The sequence below is a fragment of the Talpa europaea genome (genome assembly GCF_964194135.1).
Source record: "Talpa europaea genome assembly, chromosome: 7".
Classification (NCBI taxonomy): Eukaryota; Metazoa; Chordata; class Mammalia; order Eulipotyphla; family Talpidae; genus Talpa; species Talpa europaea.
The window spans coordinates 33,196,529-33,224,194 of record NC_140074.1 but is presented as its reverse complement, the minus strand read 5'-3'; the positions used below and the strand labels follow the sequence as shown (position 1 = coordinate 33,224,194).

The 27,666-nt window shown below is 36.4% G+C and overlaps 1 protein-coding gene across 1 annotated transcript in view; it reads left to right on the top strand.

Annotated features, from left to right (window-relative positions):
• The window catches only part of JAK2 (Janus kinase 2), a gene marked incomplete at both ends in the record, with an annotated part of 69,166 nt that overhangs the window by 14,939 nt on the left and 26,561 nt on the right, over window positions 1-27,666 (top strand). The window contains 4 exons of the mRNA XM_084237778.1: window positions 2,738-2,855; window positions 11,093-11,238; window positions 23,416-23,737; window positions 24,835-24,954. Coding sequence (XP_084093904.1) covers window positions 2,738-2,855; window positions 11,093-11,238; window positions 23,416-23,737; window positions 24,835-24,954 — 706 coding nt within the window. The remainder of the gene's footprint in view (window positions 1-2,737; window positions 2,856-11,092; window positions 11,239-23,415; window positions 23,738-24,834; window positions 24,955-27,666) is intronic.

Sequence of the window (27,666 nt, the reverse complement as noted above, 5' to 3'; positions counted from 1 at the left end):
CTGCCCATTTTTTGACTGGATTATTTTCTTTGTTGTTGTTGAGTCTCATCAGCTCTTTGCAGATTTTTGTGATCAGTCCTTTATCATTAGTGTTGTGTGCAAAAATGTTCTCCCAGTTGGTGGGGTTTCTCTTTGTTTTTGTTATTGTCTCTTTTGCTGTGCAGAAGCTCTTTAATTTGATGTAGTCCCAGCTGTTTATCTTTGCCTTCACTATCACTGCTTTGGGTGATGTGTCTGTAAAGATGTCTTTGATGTGCAAATCACGTAGTGTTTCGCCTATATTTCCGTCTATATATTTTATGGTTTCAGGTCTTATGTCTAGTTCTTTAATCCATTTTGAGTTGATTTTTGTGTATGGTGTGAGGTAGTGGTCAAGCTTCATTCTTTTGCATGTAGCGACCCAGTTTTCCTTTCTTTGCTCCAATGCATAGTCTTTGCTCCTTTGTCAAAGATTAGTTGACCATAAATCTGTGGGTTTATTTCTGGATTTTCTATTCGATTCCATTGGTCTGTGTGTCTGTTCTTGTTCCAATACCATGCAGTTTTGATGATTATGGCTTTGTAGTATAGTTTGAAGTCTGAGAGTGTGATGCCTCCATTCCCTTCTTTTTTTTTTCAGGAGAGCTTTGGCTATTCGGGGTTTTTTATGATATGGAATAGAATTTTAAATTTTAGTAAGGTGGCCATAAACCATTGATGTATATATTCAATACAATCTGTACTGAAATCACAGTTTTCATTGCAGAAATTGACAAGTGAATCTTAAAATTCATGTAAAAATCAGAGGAACTTGGACTAGAAAAAATTATCTTGAAAAAGAACAAAATTGGATGATTCACACTTCCTAATTTCAAAACTTAACTCCATAGGTGTAGTAATCAAGACCATGTGGTACTGATTAAAGGACAGATATATAGATGAATGGTATAGAACTGAGAATCCAAAATTGCTCACTCATATTGACAGTAATTGATTTTTGACAAATGTGCCAAGACAATTTTTATGGGGAAAGAAGAGTCTTTTCAATAAATGGTGTTGAGAAAGCTGGATACCCATATTTAAAGTAATAAGTTAAACCATTACCTTATATTACAAACAAAAATATAATTTAAATTTTAGACCCAAATTTAGTAGCTAAAACTACAAAATTCATAGACTATGTGGGAATAAATCTTTCTTTACTTAGATTAGGCAATGATTTCAGTAGGACACCAAAAATTTCAGTAACAAAATCTAAAAATAGATTAATAGAAGTTCATCAAAATATGTTTGTTCTTCAAACTATACTGTCAAGAATGTGGGAACATAACTCACAGAATAGAAGAAAATGTAAATAATGTATTTGATAAAGGTTTTTTATATAGAATATATAAAGGACTTTTATAGCTAATAATCCAATGACAAATGAAAATACAGAATATTAATTTAGCAATAAAAAGGGATGAGATACTGATAAATGCTGTGATGTGGATGTACTTACGCTATGTGAAAGGTGGTAGAAAAGGCATATATATGTGATTCCATTTATATAAAATGACCAGAATGGGCGAGTTTATAGAATTAAAATTATTAGGCTTGGAGAGTCAAGAGGGGTGATTGGTGACTACTAATGGATATAGAATTTTTTTTGAGGGTGATGAAAATATTCTAAAATTAGATTGTGATGATATTTGTACAATGCTGTGAATATACTCAAAAACATTAAATTTCATTCTTTGAATAGGTGAACTGTATGGTATGTGAATTAAAGTTCAGTAAAACTGTAAGAAATCTGGGGCCTCACTGGTGGCTCAGGGGGTTAAGTCTCAGCACTATGAAGCTATCGGCAGCCATGGCAGCATGAGTTTGATCCCCAGCCAGGGAACTAACCCACATGGCGCAGCAGACCTCTCCTGTCTTGCCTGCTGCTCCCCTCAGCAGTGTATTTCAGTCGATCTGTCTGTTCGGCTACCACTCTGCCTCTGGTGAATCCTCTCACCTCTCTGCACCACTGGCCTACACCCCAGTTCTTGTATGCATATATAAATAAATCTTCAAAAAAATCAATATAGAATATTTTTTATTTCCTTGAAAGACAAATTAACTTTCATTTATTAAAAGAAGAAGCAGTTGTTTGATTTTACAACAGATTAGCATTTTTAGACACCTCTACTGATGCTACTAGATTAGCAATTAAAAAAAAGTATTTATTTTTGTGTAGAAGGAATGGGGTGTAGACCAGAGGTGCGGGGGTGAGAGGATTCACCAAAGACAGAGTGGGGAGCGGAACAGGCGGGTTTGCTGAAATATACTGCTGAGGGGAGCAGCGGGCGAGACAGGAGAGGTCTGCTGTGCCATGTGGGTTAGCTCCCTGGCCAGGTGTCAAACTGAGGCCATAGTGATGACAGTGCTCAGATTTAACTCCTAGACCACCAGGGAGACCCTTGGATTAACAATTTTTTTGCTAATGTTTTATTTCTGTATTTCTCTTTCCTATAATTGCTTCTATAGTCTATGCATGGATGAAGGCAGTATATTGATTTTATGCTTATATTTCTTGTGTTTTCTCACTATATTATTATTTAAAGTCTTACGTATAGCTATCTAGACTTCCTTTTGCCCTTAACTTACATTTGACATTGTTAGCTGTGTTTTCTAATTTATGGGAAGCTTTTGGTTTGCTGGAAGTGGTTATATATAACAGTATGTTTATATTTGAACTGTTTAGAGTCCAACTGAAGTTTTAATTGTCTTGCAGATTTTACTTTCCTTACTGGTATAGTAATGGCAGCAACAGAACCTATCGGCATGGAGTGTCTCGAGGTTCTGAAGCTCCTCTTCTTGATGAATTTGTTATGTCTTACCTTTTTGCTCAGGTATGATTATATTATATTATTTGTTAATGTGTTAAATGATAAATGTCTTATGTAGTGTGTCTTGTAATTAGGAAAATCCTCGTGGATGGGAAAATTGATGTTCTATCTTGTGTAGTAGGTGCAAATAAGTCACAAATTGAGTCTTTGTTAGTAATTTTTAATTCTATTGTTTATTGATAAATTTTGTAAAGATTCTTTTTTTTTTTTAAAAGATTTATTTATGTATGCATACAAGAACTGGGATACAAGCCAGAGGTGTGGGGATGAGAGGACTTACCAGAGACAATGCGGGGAACAGAACAGGCAGACTGACTGCAATACACTGCTGAGGGGAGCAGCGGGCGAGACAGGAGAGGTTTGCTGCGCCATGTGAGTTCCCTCCCTGGCTGGGGATCGAACTTGTGCTGCAGTGGCTGCGGACAGCTTCATAGGTTGCTGCATCTTTACCCCTTGCCCCACCAGGGAGGCCCTGTAAAGATTATTTGAATTGTCCCTTTTGAATTTTCTATTTAGTAGTTCAGGTCAGTTTTTTAAGGATTTCACAAAGTTTAGACCGAATTTACAGCAGTGGTTCATGTAGATGTAATTGGTTAGAATATAAAACAGTAAAATTTCTTTAGAGAAGTAAAAAAAATATTCCTGTGCAAATTAAGTCTTCAATAATGAATACTGAACTGTAAAGAAAGTAGGTAACTGCAAAGAAAAGTGAGCTATGATAGTTTGTGTATCTTCTCATAGGAGGTTGAGCTGGATGGTGATACTTAGTTTGAAAGCTATGTTCCAGATACTTGTTAATTAACTGTCATGTTAACTTTTTGTAATGTATTTGAACTTTTTTGCTTTCTTATAATTTCTTATAATGCATCCATATGTTTTGCTGTAAGATGTTACATATAGAGACTAAAGAAAAGAAAAGATGTGCTTTTGGGTAAAGGTATGTTTTTATATCTCCAAGGCATTATGTTAGGAAGTTCTAAATTAGATTTGCTAATATAGCAAATACTTAATGACTCACATTTCCAAGATATCCAGGAGAGGTAGTTTGTTTGTGGACACCGTATTGAAGAATATGTCATTATTGGGGTACAGGAGCAATCAACATTTTTTTGTGGTAAAATATTCTTAATAAAATTTACAATTTTAGCTATTTTCAAGTGGACAGATTAGTGGCATGTTGTTGTGCAACCATCACACCATCGATCTCCAGGGCACTTTTCATCTTCCCAGCTGAAACATTATACCAGTTAAACAATAATTCCCCTTCCCCTTCTCCTCCTGACTCCTGGCATTCTACTTTGTGTCTCTATGAATTTGCCTATTCCAGGTACCTTACATTAGAGAAAGTATACAGTATTGTATAATGTATTAACATAATGTCTTCAGGATTCATCGTCAAAATTTCCTTCCTTTTCAAGGCTGTATAACTTTCTACTATCTTTATGACATTTAAAAAATGCATTCATATGTTGATGAATACTTGGATTACTTTCACCTTTTGGCTGTTGTAAATAATGTTGCAGTGATCTAGATATACAAATAGGTCTTCAAGAGTCTTTCAGTTTCTTTGGAGATATGTCCAGAAATGGAATTATTGGAGCATACAGTAATTCTGTTTTCAATATTTTTAAGAAACTGCCATGCTGTTTCATATCAGCACTATTTTGTGTTCCTATGGTAGTGCACAGAGATTCCAATTTTTCCATATCCTCATCGACATTTTTCTGGGTTTGTTTTTTTTTTTTTTTTAAATAGCCATAGTGATAAGTGTGAAGTAGTATCTCACTGTGGTTTTGATTTGCATTTCTCAATAATTAGTGGTATTGAGCATCTTCATCATTTGTATATCACGTTTAGTGAATTTCTTTTTTTTTTAAGACACATTTTTATTTTGAATACAAGAATTGGGGTATAGGCCAGAGGTGTAGGGGGATGGTGAGAGGATTCACTTGAGACAGAGTGGGGAGTAGAACAGGCAGATCTACTGAAATTCACTGCTGAGGGGAGCAGTGGGCAAGACAGGAGAGGTCTGCCTCACCATGTGGGTTAGCTCCCTGGCCGGAGATAGAACTCATGCTGCAGTGCCAATAGCTTGACAGTACTGACTCCAACCCCTGAGCCACCAGGGAAGCCCCATTTAGTGAATTTCTATTCCTGTCCTTCGCCCATTTTTTAATCAGGTTGGGTTTTTTTTTGTTGTTGTTGTTATTGTTGATTTGTAAGAGTACTTTCTCTATTCTGTATATTAGCCCCTTCTCAGCTATATGATTTGAAAATATTTCTGCCATTCTATAATTTGCCCTTTAATTCTGTTGATTGTGGTCTATGATGCACAAAAATTTTTTAACTTTGTTGTAGTACCATTTATCTATTTTTTCCTTTTGTTACCTGTGATTTTGATGTCATAGCCAAGAAATCATTGCCAAATCCTCTATCATGAAGCTTTCTCCTATATTTTCATAGAAGTGTTTTATAGTTTTAGTTTTCCATATAAGCCTTTCATTATTTTTATTCAATTTTTATGTGTGGTAATATGTAAGGATTTAACTTTGTTCTTTTGTATGTGAATACCCAGTTTTTCCAGCATCATTTGTTGGGCAAGAAAAAGATCTATCCTTTTTCCACTGAATGGTCTTGGTACTCTTGTCAAAAATCACATGACTGCCAACCAATTTTTGTTCAGTTTCCTTTGTTTCAGTAACTGATAACAAAAGAGAAAGACTTCTGAGAATGGTATATGAAGTTAAGCCTTTTGGTGGCTTTTAGAATTTTATTATTTTATCTATGCTGCAGAGCAAGTTTATTTTCCTGTTGTTGATCTCAAAAAGGCAATCAGCTAATAAAACCACAAATAAGGTTTATTTAGAAACAAAACAATAGGAGAAACAGAGAGAGTATGTTCATGGCCATATGCACTTCTCCCCCCTCCTACCCGTACTCATCTTCAAAAACTCACTCCCATACTTCTTTTGGAGAAGGAAACAGTCAGAAAATGCTAGATATAGTTTCTGATCTATGCCTTTGTGGAACTCTCTAGCCTACTGACATCATTGAAATAGGATTCTGAATATTAATGTTAATAGTGTCATTCTCGTTAAGTGCCACTAATCAGCCAGTTTTCCTACACTTTACCTATATTTTAAGTAAATATTTTAATAATATTTAGCAATATTTTAGCTACTTTACCCTAATATTAATACTGTGATATCTCATACTTTTTGATCCAGTAACATTATGAGTGATATTCAGTTTTTTTCCTTAAGAGGGATTGTCTTGTTTAGGTTGGCAAAATAGAATCATGAATTATGTGTGTAGACAAAAATTACAGAACTGTTTTATATTTTCTTAATGCAAAATATCAGTTATCTGTAGCTTTTTCTTAAACTTACTTACTTTCCCATTTTTGAAAGAATGGTAAATGAGTGTTTGGAATTGAGCAAGATGGGGTTGTTTTTGGTTTGTTGATTTGACTCATTATTTTGTTTCTATTCCACATATGGGCAAATCTTCCAGTATTTGTCTTTCTCCACCTGGCTTATTTCATTTAACATAATCCCTTCCAGTTCCATCCATGTTGTCTTAGATAACAAGAGTTGATATTTTTTATGGCAGAGTAGTATTCCATTGTATATAAATATATTTTCTTTTTTATTGACTAAATGATGTTTTCATGTTTGTGTGTGTGTATGACATTTCCTTTATCCATTTATCCAGCAATGGTTTCCACATCTTGCCTGTTGTAAAAAAAAAAAAAAAGCAAAAATAATAATGCTGTGGTGAACATAGGAGTGCATATATTTCTTTTGAGTTATTGTTTTCATTTCCTTCAGACAAATATCCAAAAGTAGAATTCTGAAGTACTTCCATACTACAACAGTTTACTTCGAACCAATAGTGCATGAGTGTTCCCATTTCTTCATATCCTTGACAATAGTTGTTATTTCTTTTTCAAAAAATAATAACCATTCTAACAGGTGTGAGGTGATATCTCATTGTGGTTTTGATTTGCATTGTCTTGATGATTATATTCATATCGTCTGCCCATTTTTTTTAATGGAATTTTTTTTTTGGGCTAATGAGTTGTATGAGATTTTTAACATTTTAAATATTAACCCATTATCAGATATATTATTCACAAATATTTCTCCATTTCAGTAGGTTGCCTTTTCATTTTCTCAATGTTTTCCATAGCTGAGCAGATGCTTTGTAGTTTGATGTAATTCCACTTGTTAATTTTTGTTTTTGGTGTCAGGAAAAAAAAAAAAGAATCTTCACCAAGACCACTGTGAAGGAGCTTACCGCCTACCTTTTCTTCTAGGGGTTTTACGATTTCATTTCTTATGTTCCAGTCTTAATCTATTTTGAGGTATTTTAAGTTTTTTGTATGGTGTAAAATAGTCATCTGGATTCATTCTTTTGCATGTGGCTGGCCAGTTTTCTCAATAGCATTTATTGAAGACACTGTCCTTTCCCATTGTATCTATTCTTGACTCATTTGTTACGAATTTACTTTTGTTGTATAATTTACCATGGGTGAATTTATTTCTGGGTACTCTTCTCTTTTGATCTCTGTGCCTGTTTACATGCCATTACCATACTCTTTAATTACTCTATCTTAATATAGTTTGAAATCAAGAATCATGATGCCTCTGTCTTTGTTCTGGCTTTGGCTTTCAGGCTCTATTGTGGTTCCACACATGTGTTAAAATTGCTTTTTCTATTTCTGTGATAAATGCCATTGAAATTTGTTATAGGGATTGCTTTGAAACTGTAGGTCACTTTGGGTGGATGGGCATTGTTTTTTGTGAGTGAATTTTTGCTTTTATTTCGGTATGGGAGATGGGTTGGGAAATGTCACCTTAGGGTTACCCCATGGTAGGGGGGGAATATCCATTCTGATCTTCCTGGGGTAGTTTTTGGAAATTTCTCTTTTTCTTGTAATTGCTGCTCTTGCTGCCAGCAGCTTCGTTAGGTTCACTGCTGAAAGGCTTCTCCTTCAAAGAGAAATTCCTCTTTTTTGGGAGGCAACCCTGTTTCCTGCCTGTTCCTGATCATTAACTGGTTCCTTTTTGGGGAAAGAGTTCTTCCTCTTAGAAAAACTTCCACTCTTAGCTGTCTGTTTAGATCAATACCAATCAGCTCCTCTTTGGGAAAATTTTTTTTTTCTTTTATGTAGAGAAAAAAACAGATGGATCTTCCATTCTCCCTAGGAATCTTCTAGGGTTCTTTCTTTCTGTCCGTCTGTCTTTCTGTCTGTCTTTCTGTCTTTCTTTCTTTCTTTCTTTCTTTCTTTCTTTCTTTCTTTCTTTCTTTCTTTCTTTCTTTCTTTCTTTCTTTCTTTCTTTCTTTCTTTCTTTCTTTCTTTCTTTCTTTCTTTCTTTCTTTCCTTCCTTCCTTCCTTCCTTCCTTCCTTCCTTCCTTCCTTCCTTCCTTCCTTCCTTCCTTCCTTCCGTCTGTCTTCCTTCCTTCCTTCCTTCCTTCCTTCCTTCCTTCCTTCCTTCCTTCCTTCCTTCCTTCCTTCCTTCCTTCCTTCCTTTCCTTCCTTCCTTTCCTTCCTTCCTTTCCTTCCTTCCTTTCCTTCCTTCCTTTCCTTCCTTCCTTTCCTTCCTTCCTTTCCTTCCTTTCCTTTCTTTCCTTTCTTTCTTTCTTTCCTTTCTTTTCGTTCATCTTTTACTTGTTACCCCTGGTTGAGGATATCTGGGAGGTAAGTGAGAACAGAACACACTTGCCCAGGGAACAGATATGTGCTGCAACCAGCTCTCTGTGCTGTGAGCTAGGCACTCAACACCTGTCTTCTTACTCATACTCCTCTGAAGTATTGTTGCTGTTTTCTGGAGATGCAAATGTAATCGCAGCCAACCTGTTTCTTTACATTCTTTAAGCATTTCTTCTGTTTTCTTCAGCTTCCTAGTAACCTCAGCAACCACTTCTGCCTGAACCATTGCCTACTTTATGGCATCCATTTTCTTTCCTACATTCTCTCTTGTGTCATATAAGTTGCTCATAGCTCTCCTTAACTTATTCTGAAAATGTCTCCCCAAATATACTGTGGTTACCTTAGAGAAGCAATTGATTTGTGAGACAGTACTGCATTTGTTTACCAGCTATCAGGAGATGTGGCTTTTGTTCTTAGCAGCTTTTTGGCCAATGAAGGTGGAGTGAAAAATGAGTTCATATTTTGGGGTGTTACCCCTTGTCTTCAGGGCTCTGAAAACTTGGTACCTTTGCTGGGCCCTGGGAATCACTCAGACGCCAGGACTGGCCATCACCTGTATAGCAGAAGCCTGTATAGGTCAGGAAGCCCTGGTCAGCCATCACTGTGAAGTATGAACATTTTAACAATATTCTTGCAATTGTGAGCATGCAATATAAATTTTTACTATTTGTGTCTTCAGTTTCTTTCACTAATGTCTCACAGTTTTCAGTTTACAGGTCTTTCTCTTCCTTGGTTAAATTTATTCCTCAGTACTTATTCTTTTTGATACATTTGTAAATGGGATAGTTTGTCTGAACTCATTTTGTGTCACCAACTTTTAGACCTTTGTTTTGGTTCACAGTAGTTATTTCATAGTTTGTGCCTTTTAAGTAATATAGTTTATCTTGTACTAAAATGTCCTAATTTGTTAATAGAAAATTGACAATTATACTTTTAAATGCATGTTTATTTCTATTAATGAAATAATTGTAAAAGCATTCATATAAAACTTTTTTTTTCATGAGATGTTAAACCAAAGGGATACATAAATAAAATATAGGAGGAGGTCCTTTTGTTTCTTCACCATGTTTTATGTCCATCCAAACTTTCCTCATCTTCAAAGACTACATAAAAATTTGAATTTTCCTGGGCCTCCCCAGTGGCACAGCGGTTGAGCGCTGGGTTGCGAAGCTGCCCGCAGCCTCTGCAGCGCTGGTTCAATCCCTGGTTGCTCCCCGGCCACCGGAGGAGGGTTCCACATGGCGCGCAGACCTCTCCTGCCGCCCGCTGCTCCCCTCAGCAGTGTACTTCGGTCCTTCTGCCTGCTCTGCTCCCCACTCTGGCTCTGGTGAATTCTCTCACCCTCCCGCGCTTCTGACTGTACCCAGTGCTTGTATGTATAAATAAATAAATCTTTAAAAAAAAAATTTGGATTTTCCATGAAACCTTTCCCTGATTATCCCAGCTATATATGATCTCAGCTTCCTTTACATACATGAAGCATCTATTTTGTGGTACTTCTTATACATTATCTGGCATTATAATTTTTGTTTACATATTTAGCTTTCCTATTAGCTTCCCTGCTAGATTTTAGTTTCCTTGAGGGCTAAACTTATATTCCTGCATAGTCCTTATTAAAATACTTGGAACATATTTGGAACTCAGTAAATATTTAATTAATGTCTATATTAATTTATGTAATTTTTTTTTAAAGATTTATTTATTTATTTATACAAGCACTGGGTACAGTCAGAAGCGCAGGAGGGTGAGAGAATTCACCAGAGCCAGAGCGGGGAACAGAACAGGCAGAAGGACCGAAGTACACTGCTACTGCTGAGGGGAGCAGCGGGCGGCAGGAGAGGTCTGCGCGCCATGCGGGACCCTCCTCCGGTGGCCGGGGAGCAGCCGGGGATCGAACCGGCGATGCAGAGGCTGCGGGCAGCTTCGCAACCCAGCGCTCAACCGCTGCGCCACCGGGGAGGCCCTAATTTATGTAATTTTGATGTAGAAGTATAATTTGATGATATAAACAGTGAAATAAGTGGATATCATATGTATCCTATGATTGGAAACACAATTTAATAATTCAGTTTCCATTTACAAGGAGACTTTTACTGAAATTTTTTTTTTAAGATTTATTTTATTTATTTATACAAGCACTGGGTACAGTCAGAAGCGCGGGAGGGTGAGAGAATTCACCAGAGCCAGAGAGGAGAGCAGAACAGGCAGACTGACGAAATATACTGCTGAGGGGAGCAGAGGGCAGCTAGAGAGGTCTGCGCGCCATGTGAGACCCTCGCCCAGTGGCCAGGGATCGAACTGGCGCTACAGAGGCTGTGGGCAGCTTCACAAGTCAGCGCTCAACCGCTGCACCACCGGAGGCTCTGAAATTTTATGACAAAGTGATAGATAATCAGGGGGGCAGCAGACTTTCTTTTTAAATGCATATGTTCTGGAAATTTTGTGATAGGTTAAAATATAGTAGTAGATTAAAATGTGATAGTCACATTTAAGAGATGTTCCCTTGTAAATTTTTTTCCTTAAGTGGCGGCATGATTTTGTGCATGGATGGATAAAAGTACCTGTGACTCATGAAACTCAGGAAGAATGTCTGGGCATGGCTGTGTTAGATATGATGAGAATAGCCGAAGAAAAGAATCAAACCCCACTGGACATCTATAACTCTATCAGGTAATTTTCTCTTGAAAATTCATACGCACAAATGTGAGGGGTTAGTGTTTAAGTAATATATTTGTATTTGCTATGTTTTCTCATATCTTTGTCTTATAATAATCAAAAATCACATGGGTAACTTTCTTGCTTATGTACAACGTACTATTTGTGACATAAATTATTTTTTGAGTTTAGTTTTTTCCAGTTTTTTTTTTAAATTAATTTATTTATTTTATATAAGAACCGGGGTACCGGCCAGATGTATGGGAGGGTGAGAGGATTCACCAGAGACAGAATGGGGAACAGAACAGGCAGACTGATGAAATACACTGCTGAGGGGAGCAGCGGGCACGACAGGAGAGGTCTGCCGCACCATGTGGGACCCTCGCCAGCCGGCCGGGATCTAACTGGTGCTGCAGAGGCTGCGGACAGCTTCACAGCGTGGTGCTCAACCGCCTGCTCCACCAAGGGAGACCCTAGTTTCTTCCAGTTTTATTGAGATAATTGACATATCACTGTGCAAGTTTAAAATGTAGAACATAATTTGATTTATGTATGTTGTGAAATGATTACCACAATAAATTTAGTTAATATCTATCATTTCATATAGATACAAAAAAAAGAGGCAAGTGTCACTTTTGTGAGCACTCTTAGGATTTAATCTTAGCAACTTTTATATGTATCATACATCAGGATTAATTATTGTCGTCATATTGTACCTTAAATCTCTAGAATGTCTCATCTTTTAACTAAGAGAGACTAACTATTGAGAGTACTGTAAAAATATCTTAGCTGTTCAGTATTTTTATTTGATTAATTTATTATGAAAAGGCTAGGTTAGTGCAGAGGAATGAAGAGACTACATACAGGCATAATTTATGATATCAGATCTTCAGACTATGTCTATAAATAATACTGAGCCAATATTTCTCAAGTAGTGGTCCATACTTTACATGAATTAGTATCATCTAAGGTGCCTATTAAAACTGAAGATTCTTGGGCTGTAACCCAAGACTTTAGATTTAGTAAATGTAGGGCTAAGTCAATAAAAATGAATTTTTTATACCTGTTCCAGGAGACTTTTTTATCAGCTTTATTGAGGTATAGTTGACATACAAAATTGTAAGATTTACCGTGTACTCCATGATGACTTGATGTAGGTATATTAAGGAAAGAATTCCCCTATTCAGTTTATTACATCCATCATCTCATATATATATATATATTTTTTTTTTTAAACAGTATCTTTTAATTTCTGTGCATTTTGAATTTTGACAATCAGGTCTAACAGTATTTTTTGAAACACTGCTCTTTCAACCCAGCTTTGAAACCTGTACTTCTTTTAAATGCATATATGACTATTTATAAGAATTTTTTTTCAGTTTGAAGAATTTGTTGTATGTATTTAGAAACTTTGTATTGAGGTAACTTTGAATAATTATATAAGTTTCAGATGTGGATACTTACAAATCGTCTGTATATACATTATATATTATATACAGTATACATTATATACTACATTAAGTTCACCACTGAAAGTTCAGTTTTATCATTCACATCCAATTGACTCTTTATACTGATTTATTCACCTCCCTTTCCACCTGGTTTCTGGTAAATACAAATTTGGCTTTGTAGTCTAAAAGTTTACATACCACATATCAGTGAAATTGTAAGGTGTTTATCTTTTCCCATCAGACTTATTTCACCCAGCATACCTGTCAGGATTGCAAATGTCAGGATTTTTTTTTCTAACTGAGTAATAATCCACTGTGTATGTGTAGCACGTCTTTTTTATCCAGTCATCTGTCAATGGCACTTAAGTTGTTTCCAACTCTTGGCTATTGTAAATAATGTTGTGATGAACATGGGTGTTCATTTATCTCTTTGAATTAGTGGGTTTTTTTTTTTAATTCATCAGGTAAATATCCAGAAGGAGATAACTGGTTAGTATGGAGTTTCTATTTTTAATATTTTTGAGGAATCTTCATACTGCTTTTCATGACTTTTACCTGTTTGCATTCCCACCAACTGTGTACAAAGGCATCCTCTATTTTCCATATCCTCTCCAACACTTGTTATTTCTTGTCTTTTTGATAATAGCTGTTCTCACGAGTATAGGGTGATATCTCATGTTTTGATTACATTTACGTAATAATAATAATAGATGCTGAACATCTTTTTATATTCCTTTTAGCCATGTCTTCTTTGGAGAAGTGTCTGTTCAGATCTGTTCTCCCCATTTTCAAATTGGGTTGTTTGATTTTTGTTGTTGTTGAGTTTTATTGGTTCTTTATCTATTTTGTTTATTAGCCCTTCTCAGATGTAATATTTGTAAATATCTTCTCCCCTTCAGTAGGATACCTTTGTGTTTGCTGATAGTTTCTTTTACAGTGAAGAAACTGATGTAATCCCCTTTGTTTATTTTTGTTTTTGTTTCCCTCACTATTGGACTTGAGTCCCCAAAGGCATCTGTGAAAGCCAATTTTGAGGAGCCTTACTGTGAGCTCTTTTTCTCCTATGTATTTTATTTTTTCAGGTCTTATATACAGATCTTTACTCCATTTTGAATTAATTTCTGTGTATGGCATTAGGTAGAGGTCTAGTATGTGACTGTGAAAGACTTCTGTGCTCCATTTTTATGCTCATGGTCTTTATGTTGTGAATTAGTTGTCCATGTATATGTGGGTTTATTTCTCAGCTCTCAGTTCTATTTATTTTTTATTCCAATACCATTGTTTTGATCACTCTTTAGGAATATAGTTTTGAAGTCAGGACATGTGCTAAATAACTACAATTTTGTTTTTTCCTTAGATTAATTTTGTTATTTGGTGGTCTTTTGTAACTCCAAATAAGTTTTATTATTTTATGGTTTTATTTCTGTGAAGAATGATTTTGGGATTTTGATAGCGAGTAAAGTGAATCTATATGTTGCTTAGGTAATATGGCCATTTTTAATGATGTTAATTCATCCAGTTCATGAGCATGGAATTTCTTTCTAATTCTTTGTGTCTTCATTGATTACTTCAAACACTATCATCTTATAATTTTCAGTCAACATGTCTTTACTTCTTTGGTTAAATTTATTCCTCGGTATTTTATTCTTTTTGATGTAGTTGTAAATGGAATTGTTTTCCTGATTTCTCTTTCTGGTAGTTTATTTTTTACATGTGGAACCGCAGTGGATTTATGTATGTATTAATTTGTAGCATGCAACTTTACTGTTTGCATTTATTTTAATAATTTTTTTTTAGTGTGCCTGGGGTTTTCTTTGTATATTATCATGTTATCTGCAAATAGTGATAGTTTTATTTCTTTCTTTATAATTTGTATACCTTGTACTTCCTCTTTTTATCTAATTGCCCTGGCTAGGATTTCCAGTACTATATTGTAAATGTAAATTGGTTGAAATCACTAATCAAAGGCACAGAGTGCCTGGCCAGCGAGGGTCCCACATGGTGCAGCAGACCTCTTCTTGTCACGCCTGCTGCTCCCCTCAGCAGTGCTTTCGGTCCTTCTGCCTGTTTTGCTCCCTGCACCTAGTGGATTCTCTCACCCTCCCACGCCTCTGGCCTGTACCACAGTGCTTGTATAAATAAATAAATCTTTGAAAGGCACTCTGTGCCTTTGATTAATGATTTCAACTAATTTACATTTAGAGTGATTTTATATATATGAGTACTTGCTACTACCATTTTTTCTTTTGTTTTCTGATTCTACTTATTGCTTGTTCAAATTTTTGTGAACTTTTTTTTTCAATTTTGATAGAAGAATTCCTTCAACATTTCTTGTAAGGAATGTCTAGGACTGATAAAGTTCTATAGCTTCTTTGTCTGGGAAAGTCCAATGCAACACTTATCTTTATGTTATCTGCTATTTTTCCCTTTAATATGCTTTTTTTGTCTGAAACTCTTGATAGTGTTCCTAATATGTGTCTTGTTCTAGTTGTCTTTGCATTTAGATAACCATGAGTTTTGTTAGCTTCATGGAGTTTTTTTTTTTAAATATTTATTTATTTATTTATTTATTTTATACAAGAACTGGGGTACAGGCCAGATGCGTGGGAGGCTGAGAGGATTCACCAAAGACAGAACAGGGAACAGAACAGGCAGACTGATGAAATACACTGCTGAGGGGAGCAGCAGGCAAGACAGGCGAGGTCTGCCACGCCATGTGGGACCCTCGCTGGCTGGCTGGGATCAAACTGGAGCTGCAGAGGCTGCGGACAGCTTCACAGCATGGCACTCAACCTCCTGCGCCACCAGAGGAGGCCCTCAGCTATTTTTTCTTCATTAGCTTTCTGTTCTCTTTTTCCTCTCTTCACCTTTTTGAATGTCCATAATTCTTGTATTTCTTTTCCTACTGGGTCAATGATAGGACAACAACTACTACTACTTCTTCCTCCTCCTCCTCCTCATTCTCCTTCTTTTCTTCCTCTAGCCCCCTTCTAAATCTCTCTGTATTATTTCTTTTTTTTTTAAGATTTTTTATTTATGCATATAAGAACTGGGGTACAGACCAGAGCTGTGGGGGAGTGAGAGGATTCACCAGAGACAGATGGGGAACAGAACAGGCAGATTGACTGAAATACACTGCTGAGGGGAGCAGCAGGAGAGACAGGAGAGGTCTGCTGCGCCATGTGGATTGCTTCCTGGCCGGCTGGGGATCGAACGTGTGCTGCAGTGGTTGTGGACAGCTTCATAGATTGCATCTTAACCCCTTGTGGCCCCAGGAAGACCCCTCTCTGTATTATTTCTAGGTGTCTATATTTAAACTCACTGATTTGTTCCTCCATTGGTTTATTTTATTTCCATAGTTTTGTACAGTATTCTTGAACTCATTTAATGAGTTGTTCACATCCTGAATCTCTTTTTAGTTTATTCTTTAAAGCTTCAATTTCTGTCTTCTGTTTGTTAATTTTATTCCTGAGCTCATTGAGACACTTTTCTAAGTTTTCTTGTATCTCTGTGATTTGATTTTCTGAGTATTCTTGTGTCTGAGTTTTTTTCATCATAGCTATTTTGAATTCGCTTATCTAATGGGGAGATACAATCTTATATGACTTGAGTTTGGTTTCTGGAGGATTGTTGTATTCTACTTGTAATGTTTGTCATGTTGTTTGAGAACTCAGGTTACCTAGTGTTATCTTTTTCTATGTTCCATTAGGATATTTTACCACTTTTTAAATTCCTTGACTTCTGTTTGAAATCTGGATAAGCTACTTCAAATGGAGCTGCTTATCTTTTACTTTTACTTTTCTAGTTGTTGGTGCTATACTTTTCTTTCCTTTTTTTTTTTTTTTTTTTTTTTTGATTATTTCTGGTAAGTATCTCACACAAGTGGGAGATGGTGTAGGAGATGCTGCTTAGTCAGCAGTGTGGGAGAGGGGCTAGACAAAGGAGACTTGTCTAGCATGACACTGAAATGGGTTCATCTTCTGAACCGTACACTTCTAAGGTATTGCAAAGGATTTACCTTCAATCCTTTATTTTGCGAATCAAGTTAGAAAGTCTTGTTGTATGTTGTTATCTTCACCTCTTTTTTTTTTTTTAAAGATTTATTTATTTTTGCTTAGAACAACTGGGGTACAGACCAGAGGTGTGGGGATGAGAGAATTCACTAAAGACAGAATGGGGAACAGAACAGGCAGATTTACTGAAATACACTGCTGAGGGGAGCAGCAGGCGAGTCAGGAGAGGTCTGCTACAACATGTGGGTCACCTCCCTGGATGGATATCAAACTCGTGCTGCAGTGGCTGTGGATAGCTTCATAGGTTGCATCTTAACCCCTGTGCCACCAGGAAGGCCCTTCAACACCTCTTTTCATCTCCAAATAAGATTCATTGTCTTATTAAATCTGGTGAAACTACAAACAATAAATCTGAAGAAGAAGAAATAAAAAAAACCATCCCTTTTATTATCGAAACAAAAAAATCAAATACTTGGGAATAAATCTAACAAAAGAGGTAAAGGACCTATGCAAAGAAAACTATAAAATACTGTTAAAAGAAATAGAAGAAGACACAAAGAAATGGAAAGACATCCCCTGCTCATGGATTGGAAGAATAAACATTATTAAAATGGCCATCCTACCAAAAGCAATATGCAGATTCAATGCTATTCCAATCAAAATTTCAATGTCATTCTTCAAAGAAATAGAACAATTATTGATGAAATTCATATGGAATCACCAAAAACCCCGAATAGCCAAAGCTCTCCTGAAAAAAAAAAAGGAGGGAATGGAGGCATCACACTCCCAGACTTCAAACTATACTATAAAGCCATAATCATCAAAACTGCATGGTATTGGAACAAGAACAGACACACAGACCAATGGAATCGAATAGAAAATCCAGAAATAAACCCACAGATTTATGGTCAACTAATCTTTGACAAAGGAGCAAAGACTATGCATTGGAGCAAAGAAAGTTTGTTCAATAAATGGTGCTGGGAAAACTGGGTCGCTACATGCAAAAGAATGAAGCTTGACCACTACCTCACACCATACACAAAAATCAACTCAAAATGGATTAAAGAACTAGACATAAGACCTGAAACCATAAAATACATAGAAGGACATATAGGCGAAACTACGTGATATGCACATCAAAGATATCTTTACAGACACATCACCCAAAGCAGTGATAGTGAAGGCAAAGATAAACAGCTGGGACTACATCAAATTAAAGAGTTTCTGCACAGCAAAAGAGACAATAACAAAAACAAAGAGAAACCCCACAGACTGGGAGAACATTTTTGCACCCAACACTAATGATAAAGGACTGATCACAAAAATCTGCAAAGAGCTGATGAGACTCAACAACAACAAAGAAAATAATCCTGTCAAAAAATGGGCAGAAGAGGGGCCTCCCCGGTGGCGCAGTGGTTGAGCACTGGCTTGCGAAGCTGCCTGCAGCCTCTGCAGCGCAGGTTCAATCCCCAGCTGCTCCCCAGCCACCGGAGGAGGGTCCCACATGGCACGCAGACCTCTCCTGCTGCCCGCTGCTCCCCTCAGCAGTGTACTTCGGTCCTTCTGCCTGCTCTGCTCCCAGCTCTGGCTCTGGTGAATTCTCTCACCCTCCAGTGCTTCTGACTGTACCCAGTGCTTGTATGTATAAATAAATAAATAAAGCTTAAAAAAAAATGGGCAGAAGAGCTAAAAAGAAACTTCTCTGAAGAGGAAATGCGAATGGCCAACAGGCATATGAAAAAATGTTCAACATCACTTGTAATCAGGGAAATGCAAATCAAAACTACCATGAGATACCATCTTACACCAGTGAGAATGGCACATATTAAAAAACTAGCAACAACAAATGTTGGCGAGGATGTGGAGAAAAAGGAACTCTCCTGCACTGTTGGTGGGCGTGCAAACTGGTCCAACCACTATGGAGAGCTGTGTGGAGATTTCTGGACCTACTAAACATAGAGCTTCCATATGATCCAGCAATTCCACTCCTAGGTATTTACTCAAAGGACACAGAAACATCAATTCCAAAGAGCACCTGCACCCCTATGTTTATAGCAGCACTATTTACAATAGCTAAGCTTTGGAAACAACCCAAAAGCCCAAAAATAGATGACTGGATCAAGAAGATGTGGTACATATACACCATGGAATATTACTCAGCATTCAAAAAAGATAAACACATGCAATTTGCAGCAACATGGATGGCGCTGGAAGGGATCATGCTCAGCGAAATAAGCCAGAAAGAAAAAGAAAAATACCGCATGGTCTCACTCATAGCAGGAATCTAGAGAACTTAAATAAGGAACCAGGAAAATGAATAACTATAAGAAAGTGAAAATCAAAATCAACAAAAAACTATGAACCAGAGACACTCTAGGGGGGATGGGGGATGGGGAGGGGAGGGATTGGGGTCAAAATAAGGGGGTTGTAATTGTATGGGGAATATAAAAATAAAATTTATTTTTAAAAAATCTGGTAAAACTTTGGTGTTTATGTGAATCACATTCTTTTGATGATTAATGTTTTTGGCAGAAGAAGGTGAAGTAGGAATAATTTGCATTTTGGTTTTAGTTTTAAATTATTTTTCAGTGTTTAGTCTTTTTGGTAGAGATTCATGGAAGTGATCTTGTAGGGAAGGGGGCATGGGAAGAGTGAATAGTCAATATGGTTAGAGCTTAAAGAATTAGTTGGAGACAAGGACTAGATCATAGAGAACCTTTGAGTCACATTGATAAGGTTAATAGTACTAAGAAACCATGCAAGGGCATTAAGCCACGGTAAAATGATTAGATTTTTATTTTTAAAAAAACCCTTTGGGGCCTTCCTGGTGGTGCAGGGGTTAAGACACAACCTAAGAAGCAATCCGCAGCCACTGCAACAGGAGTTCCATTTCCGGCCGGCCAGGGAGAAACCCACATGGCAGGACAGACCTCTCCTGTCTTGCCTGCTGCTCCATTTCAGCAGTGTACTTTGTCCGTCTGCCTGTTCTGTTCCCTGCTCTGTCTCTGGTGAATCCTCTCACTCCCTGTATCTCTGGCCTGTACCCCAATTCTTGTATAAAAATAAATAAATCTTTAAAAAAAAAAAACCCTTTGATTCTAGTATAGCATGCAAATTAGGGCCTCCCTGGTGGCATCTGGGTTAAAGACGGTGCTATCAAGCTATTGCCAGCCACTGCAGCAGGAGTTCTAGCCCCATCGGGCCAGGGAGCTAACCCACTGGTGCAGCAGACTTCTCCTGACTCGCCCACTGCTCCCCTCAGCGATGTATTTCAGTAGATCTGTGTGTTCTGTTCCCCACTCTCTCTGGTGAATCCTCTCATGTCCGCTCCCTTTCCCCGCACCTCTGGCTTACACCCAGTTCTTGTATGCATAAATAAGTAAGTCTTTAAAAAAAAAAGAAAGAAAGCAAATCAGAATGGTATGAGTAATATGAACTGGCCAGAGATTTGGGTTATTGCAGTTTCTTCGAGGATATGTGCTTGCACGGATTAAATGGGAAGAATGAAGAAATAAGAGAAATATTAACAAGTTTAAATCAAGGGAATATCTTGATAGATTAAGTAATGGGGGTTGAAGGAAAGGGTGGTGTAAAGGATGATTTTTGGCTTTTTATGGTTTGCAGAAGTAGATGATTTGTAGTATTAAAGAATGTTGTAAGAAGGTCTTTAGGGGGAAGGTGTTGGGGATGGTGTTTGGTGTAACACATTGGGGGAGCTTCTGAGACATGCAGATTAAATGCGTAATTTCAATTGACTGTGGAAGATATGGGTCTGGAGCTTAAATGTTAGTGCTAGATATAGAGACATGAGTGACATTTGCATATAGAATATCTCAGAGAGAAAGAGAGTATAGAAAAAAAGAGGGCCCATAATTGGAATTCTTGAGGAACTCCAACAAGAAGTTTGGACAGAATAGCCAAAGAAATGGGAATAAAATCAGAAAAGCTAAGGGGAATTATTGTCAAAGAAAGAATTATCTATAACATTGAGTGTAGCTGAAAAATGAAAAGTGAAAGAACACAGAAATTTTATTTTAGCAATATCAAAGTTTTCCTTGATTTCAGTAAGAGCTGTTTCTGTAGAATGATGGAACAGCCAGATTGGGGTGAGTTGAGAAGTAAATGGAAGTCAAGAAAATGAAAATGGTTGTATAAATTCTTCCAAAAGAGTGCAGGTAGGCTGCAACTGGAGGGAGTTGTGGTATAAAAAGATTTTACATTTAAGATGGGAAGAATACTTAGTATTTGTAAAACATGTAAATAAAAGAGAAATAATAGAGTAAAAGTCCAAGGCCCCCCTGGTGGCACAAAGGGTTAAGCACCGCACTATGAAGCAATTCCCAGCCTCTGCAGCGAGTTTGATCCCAGTCGGCCAGGGAGCAACCCACATGGCGCAGCAGACCTTTGCTGACTCGCCTGCTGCACCCCTCAGCAGTGTGCTTAGGTCAATCTGCCTGTTCTGTTCCCCACTCTGTCTCTGGTGAATTCTCTCCGCCCACCCCCTACCTCTGACCTGTACCCCAGCTCTTATATGCATAAATAAATAAATCTTAAAAAAAAAAAAGTAAAAGTCCCCATAAAGGTAGATGTATATTAGAGAGGATAAGTACAGGTCAAAGAACTGGCTTTAAACAGCAGGTTTAGGGGCCTCCCTGGGGGTGCAAGGGGTTAAGGCACAGCACTATGAAGCTAGCTATCCACAGCCACTGTGGCATGAGTTTGATCCCCGCCCAGGGAGCTACCCACATGCCACAGCAGACCTCCCCTGCCTTGCCCACTGCTCCCCACAGCAGTGTATTTCAATAAATCTGCCTGTTCTGTTCCCCACTCTTTCTGGTGAATCCTCTCACCTCCCCAAACCTCTGGCCTGTACCCCCATTCTTGTATGCATAAATAAATAAATGTTTAATAAAAATAAACAGCAGGTTTCTACATCATCTATTGTGAGAGGCAGCAAAGAGGAGAGAATCAATGTTGATAAGTAATATTTGCTAGCAGAATATTGAGGGAGTTTTGCTTAGAGAAGCTGTTTTTCCCCTCTGAAAAGGAAATGAAGTCATTTACTGAACTTAAGGAGGAATGTAGCTGATGCTTGAGAACCTTAGAGAAGGTTTGAAATAGTTGTGGGCGTTGGGGAAAATAGTTGAACAAAAATGTTCTAAGAGGAAGGGTAGTGATGAAAGCCTATTTGAAATTGGTGATTATGAATTTATAATGAAACTCATCAAATGAATTTCTTCAGCAACTCTGCCTGCTTGAATACAAAACAGTTCTTCCAGGGGCTTAGGGCAGAGTGGGAAAAGAAAACAGTAGTAGTATGCTGGTAAATGTTTAAGAAACCAGGTCTTGGGAAAAAAAGAGATTTGGTTTCTTTGTAATCTTTGCTGATAGCTGTGGTATAAATAAATATTCTCTCCGTGACCAATTTCAAGGTGTCAGCCTGTGATTACTGAATGCAGAATTAGAAAGAAATAAGCAATAGCAAACCCTTTCTGCTATCTCAAGAGCATACAGAGTAGTAAAAAATTTAAATTAAAATAACTTGAAAGTAGTGAGTTTGGAGTGTAGGGTGGAAACAAGGGTACAAGGTGTCTAAATGGATGGTGATAGGTATTTTTTAAATAAATAAAATCTTATTATTTTCATAAACTATAAATTAGAAAGAACAGAGGCAGGAGAATCTGACATAGTCATTGTCATCTGGAAAGGTTTCTTGGATTTGATGATACTTGAGCTGAGACTTAGAGGATGAAAAAGAGCTAACTATGTAGGAGATGGGTGATGGGAAGGATTAGCATATGTAAATACATGGACATTTATAGCCTTATCTTTAGCAATAAAATGTTCCCATTTGTCAGGTATTTCAGATGGAGGGAAATATGTAACTTCTTTAGGATATTTTACATAGATATGAAAGTGCAAAAGAGTTTGAAAATTCCCAAACTGGATTTTTTTTTGATTGCAAAGGAATTAAGAGTTCTTGATGCTGGCTTAAGAAAATAATACAGGGCCGCCCTGGTGGCGCAGGGATTAAAGATAGAGCCGCGATGAAGCTATCGCCAGCCACTGCAATATGAATTCAATCCCCACATGGTGCAGCAGACTATTCCTGCCTTGCTTACTGCTCCACGCAACAGTGTATTTCAGTACATCTGCCTGTTCTACTCCCAACTCTGAATCCTCTCACCCCCCACACCTCTGACCTACACCCCAGTTCTTGTATGGAAAAATAAATGAATCCTTTAAAAAAAAAAAAGAAAAGAAGTATGTTTGCATAATGACCAACAGTAGTGTCCAATAAAATGTAACAATCACTAGAATTCAGATAAATTTTGGTGTACAATATTGTAGGAAGTATTTGCAGTACTATGCAGGGAAAAAATGGTGTACAAGAGAAACCAAATTTTAGAGATTCCATTATTAACTGGACAAAGTTTTCATTTCATTAGGGGAAGAAAATTAACATCACCTAGTCTAAACACTTATACTAATTCAGAGAAAATTTGTTTTTGTAGTCAGATATCAAATTTTTTTTTTTTTTTTTTTTTTGTGGGACCCTCGCCGGTGGCCGGGGATCGAACTGGCGCTGCAGAGGCTGCGGCAGCCTCACAACCCAGCGCTCAACCGCTGTGCCACCAGGGGAGGCCTGGTAACATCTCTTTTTAATGTTGTTTTTAGAGTTCTCTTTCAATAAGTTTGGCTTTTCTTTGTGTTCTCTTTGTCCCTAGCTACAAGACATTTTTACCAAAATGCGTTCGAGCAAAGATCCAAGACTATCATATTTTGACAAGAAAGCGAATAAGATATCGATTTCGCAGATTTATTCAGCAGTTTGGCCAATGCAACGTCACTGCCAGAAACTTGAAACTTAAGTATCTTATGAATCTGGAAACTCTTCAGTCTGCCTTCTACACAGAGCAATTTGAAGTAAAAGAACGTGGAAGAGGTCCTTCAGGTGAGGAGATTTTTGCAACCATTATAATAACTGGAAACGGTGGAATTCAGTGGTCAAGAGGGAAACATAAAGAAAGTGAGACACTGACAGAACAGGTAATCCTTAATGATATGTTCTCATTCTTTGTTATTTTAAGTAGAATGGTAATAGAAGCAAAGTAATTTTAGTCACTTGATACATGATCTTATACTTCTTTTCTCCCATTGCTAGAAGTGGAAGTTTTAACAGTGTGAAGCTATCAAGATCATATCTATAGCTCTTTTTTCACTGTTCTTAGAGAGTTTTTCATTTAATTTTTATGACAAAATAATAGTAATGGTTTTCATATAGTTTCAGAAAAAGCTTGAATTCTAAAAATAATTTTTAAAGTAGTGTTGCCTCCTTTTTTTTACTTTTACTATTATGTTATAGATAATAGGAGGCACAGTCATAAAAATTCAGAGATTATTTTTATTAATTTTATAGTAATGTATGCCTATTAAATAATTAATTTGGTTTATTTTATGCTTGCATTAGAAGTTTTAAATTTGTTCATATCTATGCTGTCGTTATGCTATTATTAGGGTTTGTTTTTTTTTTTTAATTTTCATTCTTTGGCAGTTAAAACTTAAAATTTTCTGTCAATGATTCCTGTTAATGTTGACTGGATTGAGGGATATTATAACACACTTTAGATTCCTGGCACCCTTTAATATTTTTTAAAGATTTATTTATTTATGCGTACAAGATCTGGGGTGTATGCCAGAGATTCAGGGATGGGGGATGGTGGTGTGGTGGTGAGAGGGTTCACCAGAGACAGAGTGGGAGCAGAACAGGTGAATCTACTGAAATAACAGTGCTGAGAGGAGCAGCAGGTGAGACATGAGAGGTCTGCTGTGCCATATGCGTTAGCTCCCTGGCTGGAGATCTAACTTGTGCTACCATGGCTGCAGATAGTTTCATAGTGCTGAGACTTAATCCCTTGTGCCACCAGGGAGGCCCAATGCTTTAATTTTTAAGCCAAAGCATGATATAGCATAGTATTAGAGTTAGATTTTGGGCGAGGGAATTCCATTTAATGCTTATTTGTTACTATGAATATATTTTTTTATTTTAATCAATTTAGAATGAATGTTATGTCCTTCATTAAATCTTGTTTTAAAGGACTCCATAAATTTTACTTATTTTTAATTTTGAATACTCTTAATTATAGGAATTACAGTTATATTGTGATTTTCCTGATATTATTGCTGTTAGTATTAAGCAAGCAAACCAAGAAGGTGCAAGTGAAAGCAGAATTGTAACTATCCATAAGCAAGATAGTAAAGGTCTGGTAAGTGCATTGTAATTACATAATGGTAATGTTTTACTGTTGTCAGAAATAAAAATTTTCAAGTGTTAGTACAAAAATAATTTTCTTGCAGGAATTTTTATTTTAGTTTTAATTATATTTCTGAACATAAGTACAGTGTAGTAAGCTTTTGGATTACATCTAGCTTTTTGTATTACTACCAACACTTTTTCCCACAGTTTCTTGTAGAATAGTGTGTTTCTCAATCATTTCTGTGATAAGCAAAACATCAGTAACTTTTTCTTTTCATTTTGGTTTGTGCTCATTCCCTGTTGTAATGCTCATTCCTGACAATCTTTTTACCACTGGAGATGTACATAACACCAGTCATATTGCATGATTAAAGTAGAAAAAGATATTAAAACTAAGCTGTCTGAAATTTGTATAGTAGAAGGTAAACCAGTCCCAGGTCAGACCTATTCACGTTGTAAAACTTGATTGTCTCTAATTAATCCTTCTTTAAATAGCTTCTTTAAATATCCTTTTTTAAATAGCTTCAGAAATCCCCCTTATTTTAATCAAAAGGGAAGAAAAGAATTCCTTTATTCGCTACTCTTGAATATCTCGCTTATTTGGCTTTTTCTTTTTAATTCATGTATTTCTTTACCTGGCTTATATGTCATATTAATATTATTAATTTAACCTAAATATATGTCTAACATACCTGTCTGGTCATTTCAGGTTTATATTATCAAAATTATAACTAACTTGCACCTCACTTTAGTCAGCATGGCTTCTAATTCTCAGATAAAAATATAATAGTGTATACCTATTTCCTGTTAAACTGTGAGCTACTTGAAAGTATCATATTTTCATCTGTCTTTTGTTCCTGCATAGTACAGGACCTAGTTTAGAAAGAAGTTTGTAAATATTTAATGGATCAATGAGAGGAGGATTTTTAACCCCAATGTAGAATTTATAGAGTAAATTTTTATTCTATAAATACGGTATTTATAGAGTAAGTATTTCTGGAAGAGTTTATTAAGAGATGCTAATGTGAACATCCTGCAGTAATATAAAGAACTTTATTATAGGACATTGTTGGAACTTGTTGGCTGCATTTTAAGTCTGCAATATAGAGACATCAAGTAGCATTCAAAGGTTGGTGTTAGTTAATTGATAGGGCCTCTGATAAACTCAGACATATGATTTGATACTCTATAAGCTCTTAAACTTGACATTGCCTTGTTTGTTGAGTATTTCCTAAAGCTCTTTAAACTATCACTTTGGCTTTTTTTGTATTCTTTAAACTTTTATTTATTTAAAAACTTTTGGGGGGGAATAACATAATTAACATAAGACTGTTTGTTTCAGTTGTACAAAACAATGATTTTATATTTGTGACATCTGCTACATTGACATTTTACTAGAATTTCTCTAAAGATTAGTTTGGGGTAAAGTGGTATTTCTTTACCATACTACATTTTCTATTTAAGGGATACATTATATTTCTCCTGGTAGCCAAATATTACTTGTTTTTCAGAAACTTTTCATAATTTTATTCTTATACATACCATATTTCTAGCTGAATTTTATTCATGATGTTATGCTTTTTCTGTTACTTATTAGGATTAAGAATTTTTTGTCAATGTATCTTCTCTGTTGTTGAATAGAAGAAAGTAATTAATTTTTGCTTATTATTGCATTTCTGTTATGTGTTACTGCATTTATTTTTTAATCACCATTTTATTTTTTATTCTGCCATTTTTCCCCCTGTATTTTAAAAAATGGTAAAACACACTTTATAAAATTTAGCAACTTGATCTAGCAGTTTCATATCTGGATTTCCAAAGGAAACAAAAACACTATCTCAAAGAGATAGCTACACACCATGTTCATTGTAACAGCCTTGGATGTTACCTAAATTTTAATTTTTTGGCAAAAATATCACTGTGTCCTAATGTTAATATTACATTTTCTCAATTGGAATCTGAAATTGAGCAGACTCTTGTTTTTATGGCCAGCTGTTTGTATTTCTTCCTTTGTGATTTGCTTTCTCATATCCTTTGACTAGTTTTCTATTTTCAATTGATTGGTAATTTTCACTACCTCATTTATTACGTATTAATGTATTAATCCTTTGTTGTAGTGGCTTGAAATTCTCCAAGTCTTTTGATATTGTTTGTGGGTTTGTTTTTAGTACCTATTTTTTTAAAAAGATTTATTTATTCATTCATACAAGAACTGGGGTACAGGCTAGATGTGCAGGAGGGTGAGAGGATTCACCAGAGACAGAGCGGGGAACAGAACAGGCAGACTGACTGAAATACACTGCTGAGGGGAGCAGTGGGCGAAACAGGAGAGGCCTGTTGTGCCATATGGGCATCTCCCCAACCAACAGGCCGGGATCGAACCTGTGCTGCTAAGGCTGTGGACAGCCTCACAAGGCTGCTGCACTCAACCGCCTGCGCCACCAGGGAGGCCCTAGTGCCTATTTTTATGGCCTAATTGTTTTAGCTAAGTACTTCTTATCATTCATATATGTCATATACTTTTTCATTAAATTGTTTGGTTTAAGTTCATATTCTGTGTTTTCTTTATGACTACATTTGTTCATTGCTGAGCAAAGTAGTATACTATGATCACATTTCCATTCTTGTAAACCTAGTTGTTTTTCTCATTTAGTGTTAACCATTTCTTCATCTCAGATAGTGTTAACCATTTCTTCATCTTTTTCACTTTGTATAAATATTT